This window comes from Theropithecus gelada, chromosome 1 (genome assembly GCF_003255815.1).
Source record: "Theropithecus gelada isolate Dixy chromosome 1, Tgel_1.0, whole genome shotgun sequence".
NCBI classification, from domain to species: domain Eukaryota; kingdom Metazoa; phylum Chordata; class Mammalia; order Primates; family Cercopithecidae; genus Theropithecus; species Theropithecus gelada.
The window spans coordinates 150,047,961-150,068,874 of NC_037668.1; the positions used below are offsets into that span (position 1 = coordinate 150,047,961).

The window sequence follows — 20,914 nt, forward strand, 5'->3', positions numbered from 1 at the left end:
AGTATTATTGAATATATATTAATGTTTATTAGAACTCCTTTCATTATAGGTAAATTTTAAATTTCCCATTTGTGTTTATCTCTTACTCCTTTACAGAACTAGTCTGTTACTTTCATTGCAATGGCCTCTAAAATGCACTGAAAGTTATAAAACACCTTTTTTCTACAGCTTAAATTTTTAAATTCCCAAGAAAATAAGCTTAGTTTCCAGTAGTAGTCTAAGAACTTTTTATTTTTTAAAAAGTTCCTAATTTTGAAGTGAAAAATTAGTTATTTTAATAGGAAGATAAATGTGTAGATTTTTTTTGTAATTTCAGCTAATATTATAATAATATGGCTCAACAAATGCAATTCAGCAGAAGTTCCAATTTTCCACCTCAAATTATGTTTGTTTACTAGTCATGTTTGACTTCAGTATGAAACTTAATACAAATTTTAGACTTAGTAGAGATGAAATCCTTAGCACTGCAGTTCTCAAAAAGAAAGACACCAGTTTAATTTGACCTAGTCACATAATAAATTAATGAATAAAAAGATAAAAAGTCAAGAATGTATAAAATTGGCCATGTACTAACTTGTTTTGGGTGTGAGGTAAACACTCAGAGCAGTAATAGCATCATTTGAAGGATCATGATACAGTTCAGTTACAAGAAGATCATTATCTTTCATTCGCAAGGGGAACTTCTGCATATCTAAAACATAACAAATTTAAACAGCATTAAAATAAACAGCATATCTATTTAAAACTGATAGGTAATGTTTTCTTGTTCTCATTTAAAAAACTGCATTAAGCAGGAGCATTTTAAGGGACTGTACACTTACCTATGTAATATATTGATCCATTGTTACATCCCAGCAGAAGGAATGATCCAGCAGTGTCATAACTAGTTATAGGAACAACATCTTGAACCTGATGTAGTAAGAGTATTATTAGATGTTAGATAGTAAGTATAATTTCTGTTTTCTGGTCAATTTCCTCAAAACTTTGATTCTTCTGGTAAAGAGGCAACCAACATCCAATTTTAGTAGGGCTTAGGAAATAAACTTTCTATAGGTGCATGCATGCACACACATATACACAAACATGCTACAGAGGAGAACCCACCAATATACTTCCTTCAAAATATTTTTTTTAATTGTATTTCCCACAGCAGTACTTTCCTTTCTCAATTTCGATGGGTTGTCTCCTCTTTTTTTGCATGTGATCACTAGATCGCAGCCCACTGGAACTGAAAGGCCAAGTCTGACCAGCTCCCTCTCTTTTCCCCTTCTCATACAAGAGATTAAACGACCTGTCCAAAGTCACACAGTAAGCAAGTGATAGAATTAGAACTAGTAAACAAAGCAACTGATTTCCAGAAAGTACTTGCTCCCTTGATAATTTATTATTTATCTGAAAAGGTGGTATTCTCTATTTTTCATTCTCCTTATTAAAGATTACTTGTTTTCTAGGAAATGGCAAGGCAAACAAAGTCTCATATGCATTTATTTTTTTTAAAGTATAGGAATAAAAAAATTAGTTTTTCCAGGAAAATCAATCTAGTTTACAAATTAATACCTTTCCATATTTGCGCTAAAAGAAACAGAAAAGGGCTTGAGTTTTACCACAAAGCAAAACAAAAAGCGAACAAACAAAAACCATAAAAAGTGTGGGCGTGCTGGCTCATGCCTGTAAGCCCAGCACTTTGGGAGGCCGAAGCGGGCAGATCGCCAGAGGTCGGGAGTTCAAAATCAGCCTAGTTAACGTAGTGAAACCCCGTCTCTACTAAATATACAAAATTAGCTGGGTGTACTGGTGCACGCCAGTAATCTCATCTACTCGGGAGGCTGAGGCAGAAGAATCACTCGAACCCAGGACGCAGAGGTTGTGGTGAGCCGGGATCATGCCACTGCATTCCAGCCTGGGCAACAGAGTGAGACTTGGTCTCCAAATTAAAAAAAAAAGTGTTTGCTAGGATAGTTGCAATACTATTTTAGTAGAGTACTATTCTACTCTTCATCAAAATTAATCTTTCCTGTTTACAGCCAGGCCAGAGATGCCTATTAAGCTTCTTCATAGATGACACTTAAATGAATTATTAGACACCAAGTTTTGCTTCCAAGTCTAAAAAATTTCCAATAATTTAAAAGTTAAAAATGTTAAGGGACTTTTACTTTTCATATACTATATCTCGTTTTCATTTGAAAAGTTAAAATCTAAACATTATCTGCTTAACATTTAAATACTTTTTATGTACCACATATTATCCAAGAGAACAAACACTGAACTAGAGATAAGGGATGTGGGGTACCTCCTTGCTCTCTAGGAGCTGGTAAACTTGTGAGAAAGAAAAATAGCAGACAATTATAGTGTGTCAGGCACTAGAATAGACTAAATACAATCAGAGGAGAGAGGGGAAGAATTGCCATCTCAATGCTGGTGGGTGAAGAGCAAAGATCAAGGAAAGGTTCACAGAGGAAGTGAAGCTTGAACACTGAAGTCAACTATGAGTTAAGCAGGGCAAGGGGAAAGGGAATATCTGAAGAGCAAGTGAAAAAGCACAGAATCTAGTTTCATTCTAATTAAAAACAGGAATAACTAAAACTTGAAAATAATGCTTCCTCTAAGCTCTTCCTGATATAACCCTAATTTCTATATGTACCCTCTCAATGTCATGCAGTTATGAGTTACACTAGAAATATCTCAAAGAACTCAATTGTCATGCCCTATCCTGAGGTCAGGCTTTTAATTAAAGCCAACGCCAAAACATTTTATACCAGGGAAACATTAAGTACTTTTCAGTGATATCAGTAAAGATGTCTAAAGGATGGAGGGGAGACTGCTTTACACACCACTAACCAATTCTCTTACCCAAGTTAACTAAATCATTACTTAGCTCTAGCACTAAAGGAAAGGGCTTAAACTCCTACCCCAGAATCTTCATGGTAGGAAAATGGGGACAGATAAGGCCATGAGATTCTTCTCCCTTTGGATACTTTTTTTTTTTTTTTTCTCCAATGAAAGAGCAGGAGGAGCCTAGCACTTCCCAAGGCACAAAGGCAAACATTTTAACCATTTATTCTCTGGGAGGACGGGCTCTAGGATTAAAGCCTTGCTACTTCTTTTTCTGTAACCCTTAATCATGATCTGCTTTTCTTTCCATGTCTACCCTTCAATACAGCGAGAATAGAGAAAGCAGAGGATAAGCAGAATCACAGTGAGTTAGAACTGCTGAGTTCCCTCCTAGCACAAGCAAGGAAGCAGCCACTGTGTAGCCTCTTCTTTATCCTAACAACTTCATGGCAAGAATCCAAGAAACCATACTGATTAGTATGCATGGTTCAGTCATGTGGTCACAAATAAAATATGGAAGCGGATTTTTCTCTTATAAGGTAGCACACAGTGATTACCACTAATCTCTACATGTAAATTTAAATGTTTTACAGTTTTAAAATACCACTCTATCTTCCCATGTAAGGCCCCTAGAATCTTTTAACTATAATCTCTATACCTGTAAACTCATCAGTATTTTTTACAGGATGCTTTAACCTTCATCCATTAATTTTTAAATAATCACTTATCTAAATTTACCATTGTATTTACCACTTTCCAATTCCCTAATCACTGCTTAATGCATTCCATTTCTTCCCCTTCAAATACAAACAACCTTCTTCTCAAAAGGCATTTTTCTTTAGTAGTCCTTTCATTGAGGGTTATGAGTGAGAAATTCTCTCCGGAAAAAAACCCTTCTCATTCAGGTAGTTTTGCTGTGTATAAAAACCTAGGTTGAAAGTTACTTTCTCTGCCATTTGGAGAATGCCCATAGTCTTCTCCTGGTGTCTACTAGTGGTGATGAGGAATCTGCTCAAAGTCTAATTACAGGCAAACTGTCACTATTCTGTGAATACTTTTTATTGTAATATATCTTTTATTACAGCACATTTAAACATTTAGGCTGCCAAGACTTGGTACATTTCTTTAATCAATAAATTCATGTCCTTTTTCATTTCTCCAAAAGGTTAGCCGCTGTTATCTTTTCCAATATGGCTCCTCTACTCTGTTCCTACATGAAATACTTTCTCACTTTTTCCTCCTTTTTCATATTTTCTATCTCACTCTCTTGGCTTAACTGGAAATGATTTTCTCAGATGTGTCTGTCAATTTACTAATTTTCTTTTAGCTCTGCTTCTATTTAACCATTAAATAAATTTAAAAAAAAATTTTCAATGATCTTTTAAATTTTAGTGTTTCATTTCCCTCCATTTTCTGATTTGTCCTATTCCTTCAATACAGCAGCTTTCTAATTGTTCCATTATTTCCAATTTGGGGACTGCAAATTTTTTATGTTTGATGACTTTTCATCATTTGTTTCCATGTGAAGTTTATAAGTTTTGGGAAGTTATTTTAGTAGAAATTACTCCTTCGACAGGATTCTTGTGTGCTCTCTTTCGTGAAAGTGTTCTAACTGGTGTCATGTCTGTATCTAGAAATGTAATTGGTTCTAAATCAGTTTCTCAAATTGGGGCTCTCATACAACAAAGGCAAGTCTTTGTGCTTCAATTCACTCCTAATTTGAATATGTTGGTTTCAATTTCTAATGGTTTACTCTTGCATCTCCATTTCCCATTCCAAGACACCAAACACACATCAAACTTTCTTGTTCCAAGACTATTGGGCAAACTTTTCCCAGTCTTCTCAGGGATGGAGAAACTTAAACCTTCAGAGTTTTGTAGGAGGCTCAATTTCTACTGTCGCATGAAATTATGCCGGCTTTTGCTAAAATCCCAGATCCCAGAGCCTTTACTTTGGTATGTGGTACGCAAGTGTGTATAAACAAACTAGTCAATTAACAGAATTTAATACATAGTATAAACAATATACATTGTTTCAATATTTGTATCTAATATTTCTCTATATAAATTTAGAATGTCTAAATCTAAGTAAGAATCTCGTATTTCTTACTATAAATTCTGTAAGTAAGCAAACAGACCATACTTAAGAAAGCAGTCAAGACATAATACTGAAAAGTCAATCCTCTCTCTCCCCAACAAAATGTGGGCCCAGGATTCCAATGCCTGCCTTATTCCTATTCCTAATATGCGGAGGTCTGTAAACCTATCACACACACACAAAAAGTTTGCTTCTAACATCAGTGCTACAGGTGCCTCACAACAGGCAAGAGAGAAGCTAAGTTAAACACAACTCCCAAATTCTTGTCCAGTCTAGTCCATCAGACCGCAGAAATTCACTCTGAATTATTCTTCCCAGAACCAACATTTCCTCCCCAAACTCAGCCTCCACTGTGTACTTAGAGGCTAGGCTATCACTCAGATGGAACTATGGCTGAAGATCTCTATTTCTCAGAATACATATGAGTTATCTGATTCTTTAGGAAGTAAAGTACATAAGGCCTTTCCAGAGCTAACTTCCAAAGCTCTCTGCTTTGATATGAGAATGAAACATGTATAATCCATATTTCCAATACAAATCTAAATTTAAAATATCAACTTGGGAAATAGTGCCTAAAAATTGCTCTTATGCTATGTAACAGCCTAGGCTACCTACTTGACAATACCAATTAATTCCTTATTAATCTTCTTTTGTAACATAATTTTGTGTGTGTAGGTCGGGGGAGGGGGGTGTGGAATTAAACAAAAAATGGAAACAAGAAACAGAAACATTTAATTTTTTTTTTTTTACTTTTATAACATTTTCATTAATAGTTTATTGAAACTGTCCTCATGATTTTGCAAAAAACTTTTAAGATTATATACAAACCTGCTTCATCTGACTCAAATACTTAAAATTAACCTTGATTATGTAACTAAAGAACTACATGGGATCCCAGGCCTACTGCAAATATACTATTTATAATTTCTGCAGTACTTGACAATAGTCTTCAATGCCTTTCTCTTTACTCCTTCCTTACCCTTCTGTCACAGAGAAAGAAATGTCTCTACTCCCTGTGGGGTCAACCTTTCTAGCTGTGCTATAGATTCCACATACACTCTTGACTTTTATGGGACCAGAAATAATCTCCATTCTTTCAATCTTCAGGTCCTTCCGGCAACTCTTCTCTCTAGCTACAAGTATGCTCAAGCCTGTCCTAACCTAGAGGAAAAATAAAGCACCAAATATCTTTTTTTTCAAACCAGCATTGATCCTTAAGCCATCACTTTGATTCTCTGCTTTCCTTCACCACCAAACTTCTTGAAAGGTATTTGAATCTGCTGTCTCCTTTCTCTGATCTTTTACTTCCTCATTTCCTGCCATCTAGCTTTCTTCCACCAACACCTAACATATATATTTGAAAATGATATCTACTGCCAAAATTAATGTCATTTCTCAATCATGTCATGTTCTTTGGCTCTTCGTCGTCTATCCTGTCCCCTTAAATGCTAACGTTCCCCCAAAGTTCTAATTTGGACTTTGCTTTCTTTCTATATACCCACTCAATGGGAAATCTTATCAATTTTTTTATCACATAAATATTATGGACTCTAAAGATTTCTCACCTTTCTTCTTTCCTAAATTCCAAAGGAGTACTTCCAACTATATACCTAACATCTACCTTGAATAACCATAGGAATCTCAAAGTAAACGTATTAATCAATTTAACCATTCTTCACTTGACCCACCAGCCTATCTGCTTCTCTTCCCACGTTTCCTATCAATTCAAAATACTACCAGCTACTGGATTGTCAAACTAGAAACCCAAAATTAGAAATACATTTCTCTTTCTTCAATTTCCCACATGAATCAGATAGCAGACCTGTCATTTTAGGAAGGTCTATGAAATATTTTTCAAATGTACTCATCTTTGCCACCTCGACTACCACTGCCATTAGTTGAAGTCCTCTGCTTCTCAGATTGCTGTATTGCTGTAGTAGATTCCCTCCTGACCTCCAGTCCACCTTTCATTTTAGCAACCACTGTTACCTTTCTAAAACATGGATCTGCTTATGTCACTCCCTGCTTAAAGTCCTTAATTCTTCCTCTTTCCTTTAAGAATCAGGTATTAACTTTTTAAAGTCTTACCTCTTTCTTACTCCTCTCAAGTACTTGAGAGTATTTAGCGTGCTATCATCTCTGAACAGATTATGGGTTTTCACACAGATCTGTGCTCCTGTTCAGGAAATAAAATTTGCCTGGACTACCATGCTCAAGGCATTGAACTTCGAACATTTAAAACAAATGGAGAAATGCCAAACCACAGTTTAAAAAGCTCACTTATTTTCCAAAGTAACTTAAACTCTTGAAAATATGCTCAAATATGCATCTAGTAAAAAAAATGACCACTACATTCATTCAATATTTGTATAATCGAAACCAGAAACAATATGAATTCTACAAGGAAAAAAAAAATACATAATCAGCATACGTTTCAGAAATATTTTAACTTCTGTAATATGCTTTAGTTAAAACTAACCTGCCAGTGCTGAGTGACAGCATTCCACACTCCCACTTTCCCTGTATGACTCGTGGCCACCAACTGGTTACCAATAAAGAAGAGAGCATCTACAGGAACACCCAGGCTGAACACTCCTTAAATGACAATAAAAAATAAAAAGGTTAATCAGTCACCATTTTTATAATTAATCAAAACCTGGATTAAAAACATCTTAAAGGTGACAATTTAAACCTATTCTCATTACTACAAACTATGTGCTATACGTGTTTGGGGACCAGAAATAAGAAACTCACAAGCTCTTAAGCAGCTTACAGAACTACTAAAGCAAGGAAGAATCTGCTCCAAGCCATCTCACACTGCTCTAACACCTTATCCTGAAGCTTGGTTCCTAACTTCAGTTGATCATCAAAATAACCTGATTGACAGATTTAAAATAAACAAAACAAAACAAAAAGGATCCTGGGATCCATGCCAGACTCACTAAATCAGAAAACCTACTGTATTGTTACAAAATCCATAGGCGAGTTAGATGCAGCTTGTCCATAGACCCGATATTTAGGAACTAGTGATCTGAACACACAGACTTGGCAACCTCAACTATCCACAATGTGTCTAAATTCTGGAAATAAGTAAAAAGGAGAAAAAAGCAGCAAGAAGTCACACAATACTAAAAACAAACATCCGGGCCTTTTACTCAGAGCTTATTTTAAACCCCATGTTTTCCAGCACTGCAATCTCAATTTAATTAATTCAAAAGACACTACATTAGGCTTTAGGATTAAAAAACACAAGACGACGAGATGTTACTAAGAACTTACACTTTAGTAGAGAAAAAACTGCAACCAATTATAATTTGATATAACAATAACAGAAGGATGCACAGGGTACAATAGTATCTATGGGGTAAAAGAGGGCATGTAAACGTGGTTGAAAATATATCTTAGAAAAGAAGCCATCTCAGTTGGAGTTTTTAAAGGTTAATAGGAGTCCATCTAATTGGGAGACTGAATAATGGCAAGCTCAGGGAATCTGAGCAAACAGAAGATAAGTGTAGGTGAGCGAGGTTGTAATGAGCACATATCACACATCAACAGCAAAAGACCCAACAATGCCTAAGCAGAGAATTCTAGGCTCACCTTGGTATGGCATATTGGCCTTATACAGTTGTCTCTCTTTAGTAGAGTACTGCACTAGGAGTCAGGAGAACCTGGGTTGGGATCCTGGCTCTCAGAGTACCTTTGTTTGCCACTTTTTTGGTTCTTATCTCAACTACAAAATAGGGTCTAAGCTAAATGTTTCAATGATCACTTGAGCTTAAAAATGTTATAAATGGCCAGGCACGATGGCTCACGTCTGTAATCCCAGCACTTTGGGAGGCCAGAGAGGGTGGATCACTTGAGGTCAGGAGTTCAAGACCAGCCCGGGCAACATAGTGAAACTCTATCTCTACCAAAAATACAAAAATTAGCTGGGTATGGTAGCACACGCCTGTAATCCCAGCTACTGGGGAGGCTATGGCAGGAGAATCGCTTGCACCCTGAGGCAGAGGTTACAGTGAGCTGAGACCACACCAGTGCACTCCAGCCTGGGTGACAGAGCAACTCGTAAAAAAAAAAAAAAAGTTATAATCCAATTCTAGCATTTAAATAGTATTATCTTTTATTTGAAAAACACTTTATGGGAAATATATTTTTTACCTAATAATGCTGGGAAATAAGTCTCACCTCTAAAATACTCTTTTATATAGATCTTTGGCTGCTTCAAGTATCAGTTTATTTATTTTTAAAAAGTACCTGTGCCAATACAAACAACTTTGTCAGCATTTAGCTGAGAAAAAAATGCATGAAACCTTGAAGCACTCATGGGAAAAACAAAGCAACTGAATGCAATTATAACATGCTTTAAAAGCATAAGCCAGAAAGATTACTGATTTCTTTTGAATCTTATACTGGTGCTAGGTATTCTCTTTGTGTTCAGAACTGTATGATACAGAAGACTAGTGACAAATAACACCTTGAAAACTTTTAATCAGTCTTGTAAAAGCAAGGCATCTAGCAAGAAGATGATACATGACAAAAAGAAACCAAAACAAAAAACTTGCTAAGTATTGCCAGAAATCTCTTTTATATAAACATTTTAATTATATGTATAAAATCCATATTTACACAAGCATGCACATGAAACACATTATCTCAGCCCAAAAAGCTAGAACAAAATAAAGTACAACACACACACACACAAAGCTAAGTCCTTTGCCCAGAATTGGTTAAGAAATGAACCTGCCACTTCAAAGCATAAAGTCATCAGTTCACATTGTATATACAATTTTAGGGATTCTACATAATAGTACTTTACTGATGATAACAAACAATGTGAACATGTTTTAGAACATGTGAAGCCAACTATATTCAGTATCATGGGCTATGTGAAAGGCAGAAATGAAAACAGGAAAACCAACTAACACTGATTACTCCAGAGAAGGATGAGGTTCTGGGAAATCAAGAAAGACACTCTGAATGGTCTCACGAAATTTAAAATGTCACTCCTGCTTAGGCTCAACAATCCTGAGCACCAGTGACAGGGAAGACAACAGTATAAATAATGACCAGTTCCTGTTTAAGGGGCCCTCTTGGTAAAATATTGCTTATAGCGGCAACCCAGTAACTCTGTCTTATCCAAGTTATAATGAAGGGAGTTCAGCCTCTGGGAGAGCCCTATCATGGATATACCAACTCTAACAATTTTCTGTGGATAGTGTTGTCATGTTCTGAAGAACATCTGTTAACAACAAATGGCTTCTTTTACAGGGCATGAACAAATTACTACTGTACCAGCTCATAACATAGCTACCTATCACATTAGCCTTTGAACACCAAGCAAGTAATAAAATTTCCTTCACTTATTAGTATGTTACGAATAGCTACCTGAAAAAGAAATCACAACTGGTTTACCTTCTGTTTAGTTACCAATGTATTATAATTTCAAAATTGTTTATGTTACATTTCTTTTTTCCTAAAGTTGTTTGGGAAGACTTAAGCTGTCGACCATGATAGAATAAATGGCACCCGATTATTCTCCACTTCAAAACAGCAATAAGAACAACAAAAAAAAAAATGGACAAAATATATGAAACAATTGTTTTTAGGTTTGGACAACAGGCAGCAGGGGACCTGAGAGATGGAAACACAATGACAAGCCCCCACATTACCCCCGGCTTTCTGCATAAGAGTACTTTCTATCACAGCATAGCAAGGTGAGACCCAAGTGATATGGTTTGGTTCTGTGCCCCACCCAAATCTCATCTTGTAGCTCCCATAATTCCCAGGTGTTGTGAGAGGAACCTCACGGGAAATGACTGAATCATGGGGACGGGTCTTTCCTGTGTCGTTCTTGTGATAGGGAATGGATTGTCTCATAAGATCTGGTTTTAAAAACAGGAGTTTCTCTGCACAAGCTCTCTTTGCCTGGTGCCATCCACGTAAGATGTGACTTGCTCCTCCTTGCCTTCTGCCATGATTGTGAGGCCTCCCCAGCCTGTGGAACTGTAAGTCCAATTAAACCTCTTTCTTTTGTGAATTTCCCAGTCTTGGGTGTCTTTATCAGCAGTGTGAAAATGGACTAATACACCAAATAAAGAGAGATGATTTCCCTGAACTGAGGAGGCGAAGAACTTGAGGCTAGAATTTGTAGGTACAGCACAAGAAGGAAGGGAACCGTGCCACAGTGGGGAAGGGGTGGCATAAAAGTTGCATAAGTGTTTTCCTAAGACCTGGGCTAAGGCCAAACTGCACCTGGGCAGGGCAAGAATCTCCAAGGAAAGAAAGGCTGCTGGCCAGGTGCGGTGGCTCACACCTGTAATCTCAGCACTTTGGGAGGCCAAGGCAGGCGGATTACGAGGTCAAGAGATCGAGACCATCCAGTCAACATGGTGAAACCTGACTCTACTAAAAATACAGAAATTAGCTGGGTGTGGTGGCACACGCCAGTAGTCTCAGCTACTTGGGAGGGAGGCTGAGACAGGAGAATCCCTTCAACCTGGGAGGCGGAGGTTGCAGTAAGCCAAGATCGTGCCACTGCACTCCAGCCTGGCAACAGAGCGAGACTCTGAGAAAAAAAAAAAAAAAAGAAGAAGGAAGAAAGAAAAGAAAAGAAAACAAAAAAGAAAAGAAAAGAAAAAAGAAAAGAAGGCAGGCAGGCAGCTTTAGGACTAAGAGGTAACTGGAGATATCAGATACCAGAGATCATATATGTGGGTAGATCGAGTAGTTCCAAATCAATACAAGTAGAGAGTTCTTGCTGAGCCCCTCGGGCATTTAGTTAAATAAGATTCCAGAAAAGCAACATCTTAAAAATAAGGACTACACCCTTGAAAAGGAGCCCTGCCCTAAAATTAAAAATAAAGCTAGAAGAGGCTACCTACCCCTAACAAAGTACTGAAACAAGCCTAACAGGTTCAAGATCCTTCAGTAATTTAATTGCCTGCCAGAACAAAGCTCACAACTTTTAAAGGAAGGCAACATGATTCATAACCCTACAAAATGTATCACACACACGTGTACAGCACATAACCAAAACTCTATAGACAGGGAAACAGGAAAATGTGACCCAAAATAAAAACATGATAACCAGATATTGATATTAGCAGACAAAAACTTTAATGAATTAAACATCTATTATAAATACTAAAAAGTGAACATAATGAACAAAAAGAAATCTTAGCAGAAGAAACAAACTAGAAAATGGAATCAAAAAATAATGCTAGAGCAAAAAAGTCCAACATTTCAAATGAAAATTCACTAGATGAACTTAACTGCAGATTGAATACTGCAGAAGTATAAAAGACATTAAAGGTAGATCAATAAAAGATACCTAAACTGAAGAACGGAGAAGAAAAAAATGAAACAAAAATCAGGGCTCCCACAACCTCAGGTTAATAAAGTGATCTAGAAAGCTCAAAAGGAGGAAGAGGGAGGGAGCAAGGGAGAGATGGAGAAAAGGGGAAGGAGGACAGGTACAGGCCTCCCTCAACTGTGTCAACCAAAAATGTCTCTAGACATTTCCAAATGTCCCTTGGTGGATAAGATTTCCTTTGTTGTGAAACATAAATCTAGAATATGTAAAAAAAATTTACAAATAAGTAACAGGATGACAACCTCATCAAAAAGGGGGCAAATGATTTAGAGACACTTCTCAAAATATACAAATGGTCATTAAGTACAGGAAAAGATGCTCAGTATTATTAATTATCAGAAAAATGCAGTTAAAGCCACAATTAAAAGCACTGAACCATTAAAATCCACAGTAATGGCTCAAATTAAAAAGACCGACAATACTAAGTGTTGATTAGCATGTGGAGCAGCTGCAACTCTCACACACTGCAAGTAAAAATGTAAAAAGGTACTTTTGGAAAACAGTTTGGCAGTTTTTTGTAACCTTAAACATTGACTTTCCACATGACTAAGAAATTCCACTCCTATATATTTGCCTTAAGAAAGGATATTTCCACAGAAAGACTTCTACTTGAATGTTAACTGCAGCATTATTCGTAATATCTCCAAATTGGAAATAAGCCAAGTGCCTATCAACAGGTGAATGGATAAACAAATCTGCCATATTATTTCAATGGAATACTACTCAGCAATAAAAAGGAACAGACAATTGATACATGCAACAACATGGATGAATTTCAAAAGCATTAAGTTTAATAAAAAGCCAGGCACAAAAGAATACATACTATATAATTCTACTCCTGAAATTCTAGGTAAAGGAAATCTAATCTATGGTGACAAAAAGCCTAAACTGCATAAACAATGCAGCTTATGTTGAACACTTTCTTTCCTTCTGGGAATCTGGAATCTCGGTACATACTAGGCAAAGGATGCTGACATAACTGGCCTCTGGTAATGATCTGGAAAACTAAGTTTCTAGTAAGTTTCCCTGACAGATATTTCACAAGTATTGTCACAATTTGTTGTTGTAGGAATTAAGCACATCCTGAGAGACTCCACTAGAAGAGAACTCTTAGAAGCTTGCTCCTGGTTTCCTTCAGACTTTGACCCATGTGTCTTTTTTTGTTGTTGATTCTGCTTTGTATGCTTTCATTGTAATAAATCATAGCTCTAAGAACCTCTATACGCTGAGTCCTGTGAGTCCTCCTTGCAAATCACTGAATCCAGGAGTGGTCTTACGACTCTTAACACAGATATAAAATTCTGCAGTTCAGTTAAGGGGTCCAGATTAGATATATAAACCTGCAAGCCATCAGCATATAGAAAGCATTCACAAAGGCTTTAAGATCACGAACAGAATAAATACAAAAGATGGAGTCCAAGGACTGGGCCCTGAGGTACGCCAATATTGTGTGGTCAGGCAAATAAGGAAGAACTATCAAAAGGAACTAAGAAGAAACACAGAATTAGGATGAAAATCAGTACAACAAGGTGTCCTGGAAGGCAAAAGAAGAAAGTCTTCAAAGGCAAAGGCGTAATTAAGCAATATAAAACACACCAGATGACAGTTCTAGTAAGAGAAAGACTAGAATTTGATCATGGGATTTAGCAGAACAGAGATCATGGGTGACACTATCAATAGTTTTATGGATTGGTTGAGGGGAAAAGCACAATCAGAGCAAGTCTGAGAGAGAAGATGACATGGAAACAGTAAGATGAGATAACTACTCTCTCTCTACTGGTGCCTTGATACTGGCCTACTCACAGCCTTTAGAACTGTGACAAATAGATTTATAGAATAGATCTATAAGCCACCAAGAATATGTTTTTGTTACAGCAGCCCAAATGGATTAAGGCCCACTAGCTTTAAGAGAAGCAAAAAAAAAAAAAAAAAAAGGAGGAAATTTTAGAAGAGAATGTAGGGTAGTCTTTGTTATTGCTTTTAAGGCTGAATTACTGCACGAATGTATGCTGATGAAAATGATGCCACAGAGTGGGAAATTTTTATTGATTTAGGAGAGAGGGGGAATTGCAATGTACTCGAGGAGTGAGGGAAAATAGCATCTAGTAGATAACTGGAGAAACTGGCCCTAGGTAAGAGCAGAGAAAATTTAATCACAGTAACAACAGAAACAATGGAGAATATCAGAACTGATACACAGAGATGGGCACATGTGATGATAACAACTTAGGGAAAATTTCTCCTGGCTTTCTCTATCCTCTCAATGAGAATGACAGAGGTGTTGTAAGTTCATGAGGAAAGAAAAAAGTATGAAGTATCACCCAGGAGAGTAACAGAGAGAACCAAAAAGGATTATACAGTAGGATTGCTGGGTAGCTTTAAAGGCCCACTTGAGATAGAGGTCAGGAATTGAGACAGCATTGGTGTGTGTGTGCATGTGTGGACATGTGCACGCGCATTTCTTTTTCCCAGCCATAATCAGCCATAGAGATGGAGAGACCCAAGAAACTCGAGGCTCTATGCTAAAGAGTGATTATAAGGACAGACTCCACATCTGACAAAAAGGGGAAGTGACCAATGAAGAGAATCCAGTGGGGTTGAAAAATTCAATCAGGGAACTGGAGCTAATAACTTCAAAGGAATGAAGGATAGTAACCCAGAGGGCAGCTGAAGGCTATGTTAAGTTTAAGTCTAGAAGGCATGAATCCAAAACCAGATGGGAGAGAAGGAAGGTTGGGAAAGAAGGAAAGGACAATGGTCTAGAACAGCGGTTTTCAAAGTGTGGTCTGGGAAACATGGTTACCTAAGACCCTTACCAGAAGTCTGAGAGGAAAAGACTATTTTCATGGTAACATGAAAAACAATTTGCCTTTAAAAAATTTTTATTCTCTAAGAGTATACAGAGGAGTTTTCCAGAGGCTACATGACACGTGATGAGGTCACGGTTAAGACAGCTAATAGAATCTGCATATATATTTTTATTTTTTCTATAATTATCTCTAGTGGTGGGCTTACAGTATAACTAAACTTCCCAAGATTAACATAGTTTGTTCCAAATACTTCTAGTGTGCTCTTATTAGCTATCTTCAGTTTATATCTGCTATGATCTCTGCAACCTCATTATTGTCCAATAAATTATTTTGAAATCCAAGTTTTCGTGCACCTACAAAGTAGTACAAGAAATAAGTAAATACCGCTATGTTGTTCTGCAATATTAGTATTAAAGATGTTTTGAAAGTTTTCTAAATTTTTATATTTTACCAAAAACTATGAAAAATTTTTTGTTCCACAATTTTTAAAAATATATTCTTACATGTAGTGATGGATCACTGGCTTTAAAAAAGAAAATTAGAACACTTGCCTGCTCAATCCATAGGTGCACCACCTAAGTCTAAAGATGCTGACAAAGAAAAATCAGAATTCTTTGACTCATAAAAGGAAAGACTCAAACAATTGAGCAAAACTATAATTTTTTTTTTTTTTTTGAGACGGAGTACCATTCTGTCACCCAGGCTGGAGTGCAATGGTGTGATCTTGGCTCACTGCAACCTCCGCCTCCTGGATTCCAGCGATTCTCCTGCCTCAGCCTCCTGAGTAGCTGGGATTACAGGTGCATGGCACCACGCCCGGCTAATTTTTGTATTTTTAGTAAAGATGGGGTTTCACCATGTTGGTCAGGCTGGTCTCGAACTCCTGACATCGTGATCCACCCACCTCAGCCTCCCAAAGTGCTGGGATTACAGGCATCAGCTGCCATGCCCAGCCAATAAAAATTTTAAAATAACAAAAACTATTTTTCCCTCAAACTTTATAGATATTAGCAATTTAACGTTATTGTGCTTTACGTAGCAAAACACTTTTGAATAGTATCATGTCAGTTGTAGATTCACTGAGACTGAATACTCAAGAGTTTAAAGAAAAACAAATTGGCCAGGCACAGTGACTCACGCCTGTAATCCCAGCACTTTGGAAAGCCAAGGTAGGAGGATCACTAAAGCTTAAGAATTCGAGACCTGGGCAACATAATGAGACCCCATTTACACAATGATTAAAAAATAATAGCTAGGCGTGGTGGTATCTGCCTATAGTTCTAGCTACTAAGGAGACTGAGGTGTGAGGACTGCTTCAGTGCTTGAGTCCAGGAGGTTGAGGCTGCAGTGAGCTAGGATCACTTCACTGCACTCCAGCCTGTGTAACAGAACAAGACCCTGTCTCAGAAAAAAAAAAAGGAAAGAAAAGAAGAAAAGGAAATTAAGTATTTTAAATAAAGATGTAAAAAACTCATTTAATCCAGAAATTGTTTGGTATAGACCTTCAAACTAGAAATGAAAAAGCTAATGAAGGATCTCAAAGGTAAGTTAAGACATCACAGTGGCTAGAGAAATATACTCAATTGCTAAGAGACTAATAAAGCCTTGAACAGATGACAACGCTGAATGCCTGCTAGATGAAAAGTCCATGAAGAAATAACACGTTAACTTTTCAATAATACAGTAACTCTTCAATCTAAAAATCTGGCAGAGAGTCAATCTCTTGTCTGTAGAATTGTATTTTTGTCTTGCAAACAGATGAACATATAGATGTGGCTAGACCTGAGATTTTACTCGTATCCAGCTGGTATTAGCTGCACCAGGTGTTTTACTTGTATCCATCTGGTATTAGCTTCAACTGATCATTAAAAATCCTTTATGTGAATGCACAGCTACAAACACAGGAAGTGCTGAAATAGTCAAAGTGGGTATTTCATGGCTTATTCGAGAACATCTTTGCTGATATTTACACCAATGATGCAAAGCAATGTTTGGTAAAAACAGCAGGTACCTTACTTAGCACAAACCAGGACAGTGGCACTAAACTTTACTAGTGACCACTGCATTCTTCTCTGCCATTGGCTTTCAAGAATACAAAAGGCCAAATCAAAGATTTAAAGATTAAAGATTAAAGATTTGGCCTTTTATGTTCTTGAAAGTCTGTGGCAGAGAATGTAATGGTCACTACTAACTAAAGAATGTCCTTGATGAAGCAGTAAAAATGTGTATTGACTAAAACTTAATTTCAACTATATATCTCAATATTCTGTATGACTAAGTGCTATGGCTATGTCAAGGAAAAAGCACCTTCACAATTGCTGGAGCAAAGAGCTACACATGCTGCTCTGTTCATTAAGTACCATTTTAATTTGAGATGACTATGGTTATTCAGAGTTGGGTGGTTGGCAGAATTATCCTCAAAAAATAAACAAAGTAAGCCTATTATTTAAAGGAAAACAACTGATGTTATTTGTTGCCAATGATAAAAATTCAACGTTTCAAGTGAAAATCTGCAGTTTGGAAAACTTTTATCTGCCACAGTGAGCGTGACAACTCCCTAACACGTAGTCAGCAGGGACACTAATGAATACAATTTTTTTCATATTATACAATGAAAGGTATCAACATTTGGAAGATCTACATAACTCAGCAAACCAACAATTTCCAAATGCCCAACACATTATAAAATCATGTATGGTAAAAGATTCACTCAAAGTACAAAATAGTCTGATGGATTTTAATTTAACAAAATATGAAAAGTTCACTGATATGATTTCAGAGTTTTGATAATCAAAGAAGACTATGCACAATTTTCTGAAAAGACTAAAAAAAAGTTTTTTCCAACTACATATCTGTGTAAGCTCAAGTTTTCTTCATATACTTCAATCAAAACAATGTATCACAGCAGATTGAATGCAGAAATAGATATCACAATTAAAAAAGAGATTTACAAAACTAAACCCATGCCATTCTTCTTACACATTTTTGGAAAATTTGGTTATTTCTCATTAAAAAAGTTACTTAAGTTATGCAATGGATTATTATAGCTATACTAACATTTGTAAAAATTTCCATTTTAATTTCTAATATAGTAAATACTGACAGAAAATAACCTACACAAAGGCCGGGCACAGTGGCTCACGCCTGTAATTCCAGCACTTTGGGAGGCCGAGGTGGGTGGATCACAAGGTCAGGAGATCAAGACCATCCTGGCTAACACGGTGAAACCCTGTCTCTACTAAAAACACAAAAAAATTAGCTGGGCGTGGTGGTGCGTGTCTGTAGTCCCAGCTACTCAGGAGGCTGAGACACGAGAATTGCCTGAACCCAGGAGGCAGAGGTTGCAGTGAGGTGAGATCATGCCATTGCACTACAGCCTGGGCAGCAGAGCGAGACTCAGTCTCAAAAGAAAAAAAAAAAAAGGAAAAAAAAAAAAGAAAATAACCCATACAAACAAAGACCTGGTACTGAGTAACTTTTTAAGATTAAGGGGTTCTGAAACCAAAAAGTCTGGGAATGTCTGGTCTAGAAGCAACAACAATGAGGAGCAAGAAAGTAACTTACCCCACATTCAGGTTCAGTGGTTTGAGAGGGGTGGAGAGAGAACAGCGAAAACAGCCACCACTAAGTGGGATTCAGGAAAAGCAATATTCTCATACAGCAGCCAGGTTTCACTTAAAGTGGTGAAAAGATGCTCCCCATGTCTTTTCTAAAACATCATTTTTCCTTCATTATCAGATCTTTCCTCCCACAGTAAATACTGTGGCAGCTCTAGCTAAGTGATAGTCCAGGTTAATTTCCATATTCAGTGTCAATCTCTTTTACAAACTTCAAAATATTAATATCATCAAATTACAACATAAACAAGATTCTTCCTACCAATTTCACTTCCACTTCCCCCATCTTGAACACTCCACAAGATGATGCTACTCTCTGAGGCAACAGCAACCATTTTGTCTTTGTCTCCATGTGGCCCTCCAACCACCTTTGCATTTAAAGCTACTCGTTCGATAGTCCAATCCAAATATGGGCTCGTAAACACTTGCTGCCATCCTGAAGATTCTTTGATTCTGTTAAGGAAGAACAGGCACATAAGGTAGACTCGGCAGCAATTAAGCAAACAATACACATCAATGCACCAAAAACAAAAAACAATGACAAAAAACAAAACAAAAAACAAAAAAACACTAACTAGTTACCCATCCACCTTCCTATAACAAATAAAATTTTGTTGATATATATCGCCTATGAAGCCACAATATTATCCTTGGGGTATTTTATACCTGCATACATAGGACATATAATGACTTGAAAGAGACTACAGTTCTATATTTCTCCAAAGAATAATTTAGTAAGTCTTCCAAATTTTAAAAAATTTCAAAAACTTTAAAAAAAGATGGTTTTATCTTTCATGTTTCTCTACACATACACATACATACACACACAAATGCACACACACACAAATGATACTGTCATCTTCTGTGAGTACGAACAATCAGCAAAAATCTGAATTTCAGAATTATTATACCTTTCAGTTATTAATCAGCTTCTCAGTGTTTATTAACTGAAACAACACACACTGAATCTCTTGCTTTTTGTACTTCAGATGGACAGTCTATCCAGAAACACTAAGATAAGTGAGTATATCACATGCATTCCAATACCTTAGCACTATTATATAAAAAACGAGAGGGTGCAGAATATCTTCTGAAGACTAGTTTTTAAAGGTCTAAATGCAAAACTGTATGAACTATTGATTACCCAAATGTCAAAGTTAGTGTATTCTTTAATACCTAATTTCTCTAATAAATATTCCTGTCAGTTTTTAATAATTTTTTCTGCCCTATATGAATTTAGGTTTTAAAGACATGTTTTCTATGTGATTATATGTATAGCAGCCTTCATACATTTAGTGTTTTAGCAGTTACGTAATCATAATAATGAATGAGTTGAACTATGAAGTATCTATTTTTAAACTAAACAAATGATGCAAATATAACTATAAAGTTTCCCTTTTGTCTTACCAAAGAGAATAAATAGAAGATGAAAGAAAAGAAGTGTTCTTTTGCAAACTACCTGACATTCACTGCAAAAAGCAAACTTAGGTATTCATAAACGATAGTCACCTAAGGGCCTAAATGAAAACACATCAACTTCATTTTCCCTTAAATATGTATGCCAAGTAATACAACTATAATTCATAAGAATATACAATTGAGTCTATTAATTTGAAGAATTAATGATTTCCTTAAACTTCAAAGCAACAGAGAAAAATGTATTAATTTTTCCTAAGCATTGTATAATTTGTAACCACCCTCTTCAGCCACCAGATGGGATTCATTTGTTAAGATAAACAAATGAAAATACTTAAATAACCTAATAAACACTAAAATTTGCTGACATTCTCTTATCCCTTTACTTTCTCAATGAACTTGCTTTCATTTTACTCTAAGGAATCACCCCAAATTCTTTCTTGTGAGAGATCCAAGAACCCTTTTTTGGGGTCTGGATGAGAACCCTTTCCAGTAACATCTTCCTGGGAAACTATGAAATGAGAGTGGAGAGACCCCTGACCCAAAGGAAATAGACTGCAGCACCAATTAGCTGAAACTTTGGAGTCAAGAACACTTTTCTTTTGAGATTTTGCAGCTTTTAACAATTGAGTAAAGTATACTCTTATAAACAAAATTTGGAGCATATTTCTTTCTCTCTACCTGATCTCTCCAGAATTTGGAAACTATTTGTGAGTATTCTTAACTTATGGCGATATATAACTGCAATAAGAGTCTGTTTTCTTTTGTAA

At 36.4% G+C, this 20,914-nt stretch overlaps 1 protein-coding gene across 3 annotated transcripts in view; it reads right to left on the reverse strand.

Moving 5' to 3' along the window:
• KCTD3 (potassium channel tetramerization domain containing 3) overlaps positions 1 to 20,914 on the reverse strand; it is a 56,707-nt gene that overhangs the window by 18,271 nt on the left and 17,522 nt on the right. For all 3 annotated transcript variants that reach the window (XM_025367298.1, XM_025367289.1, XM_025367280.1), the window contains exons 9-12: positions 18,991 to 19,181; positions 7,409 to 7,524; positions 822 to 909; positions 575 to 691 (exon numbers count right to left, since the gene is read on the reverse strand). In XM_025367298.1, the coding sequence (XP_025223083.1) occupies positions 575 to 691; positions 822 to 909; positions 7,409 to 7,524; positions 18,991 to 19,181 (512 nt within the window). The remainder of the gene's footprint in view (positions 1 to 574; positions 692 to 821; positions 910 to 7,408; positions 7,525 to 18,990; positions 19,182 to 20,914) is intronic.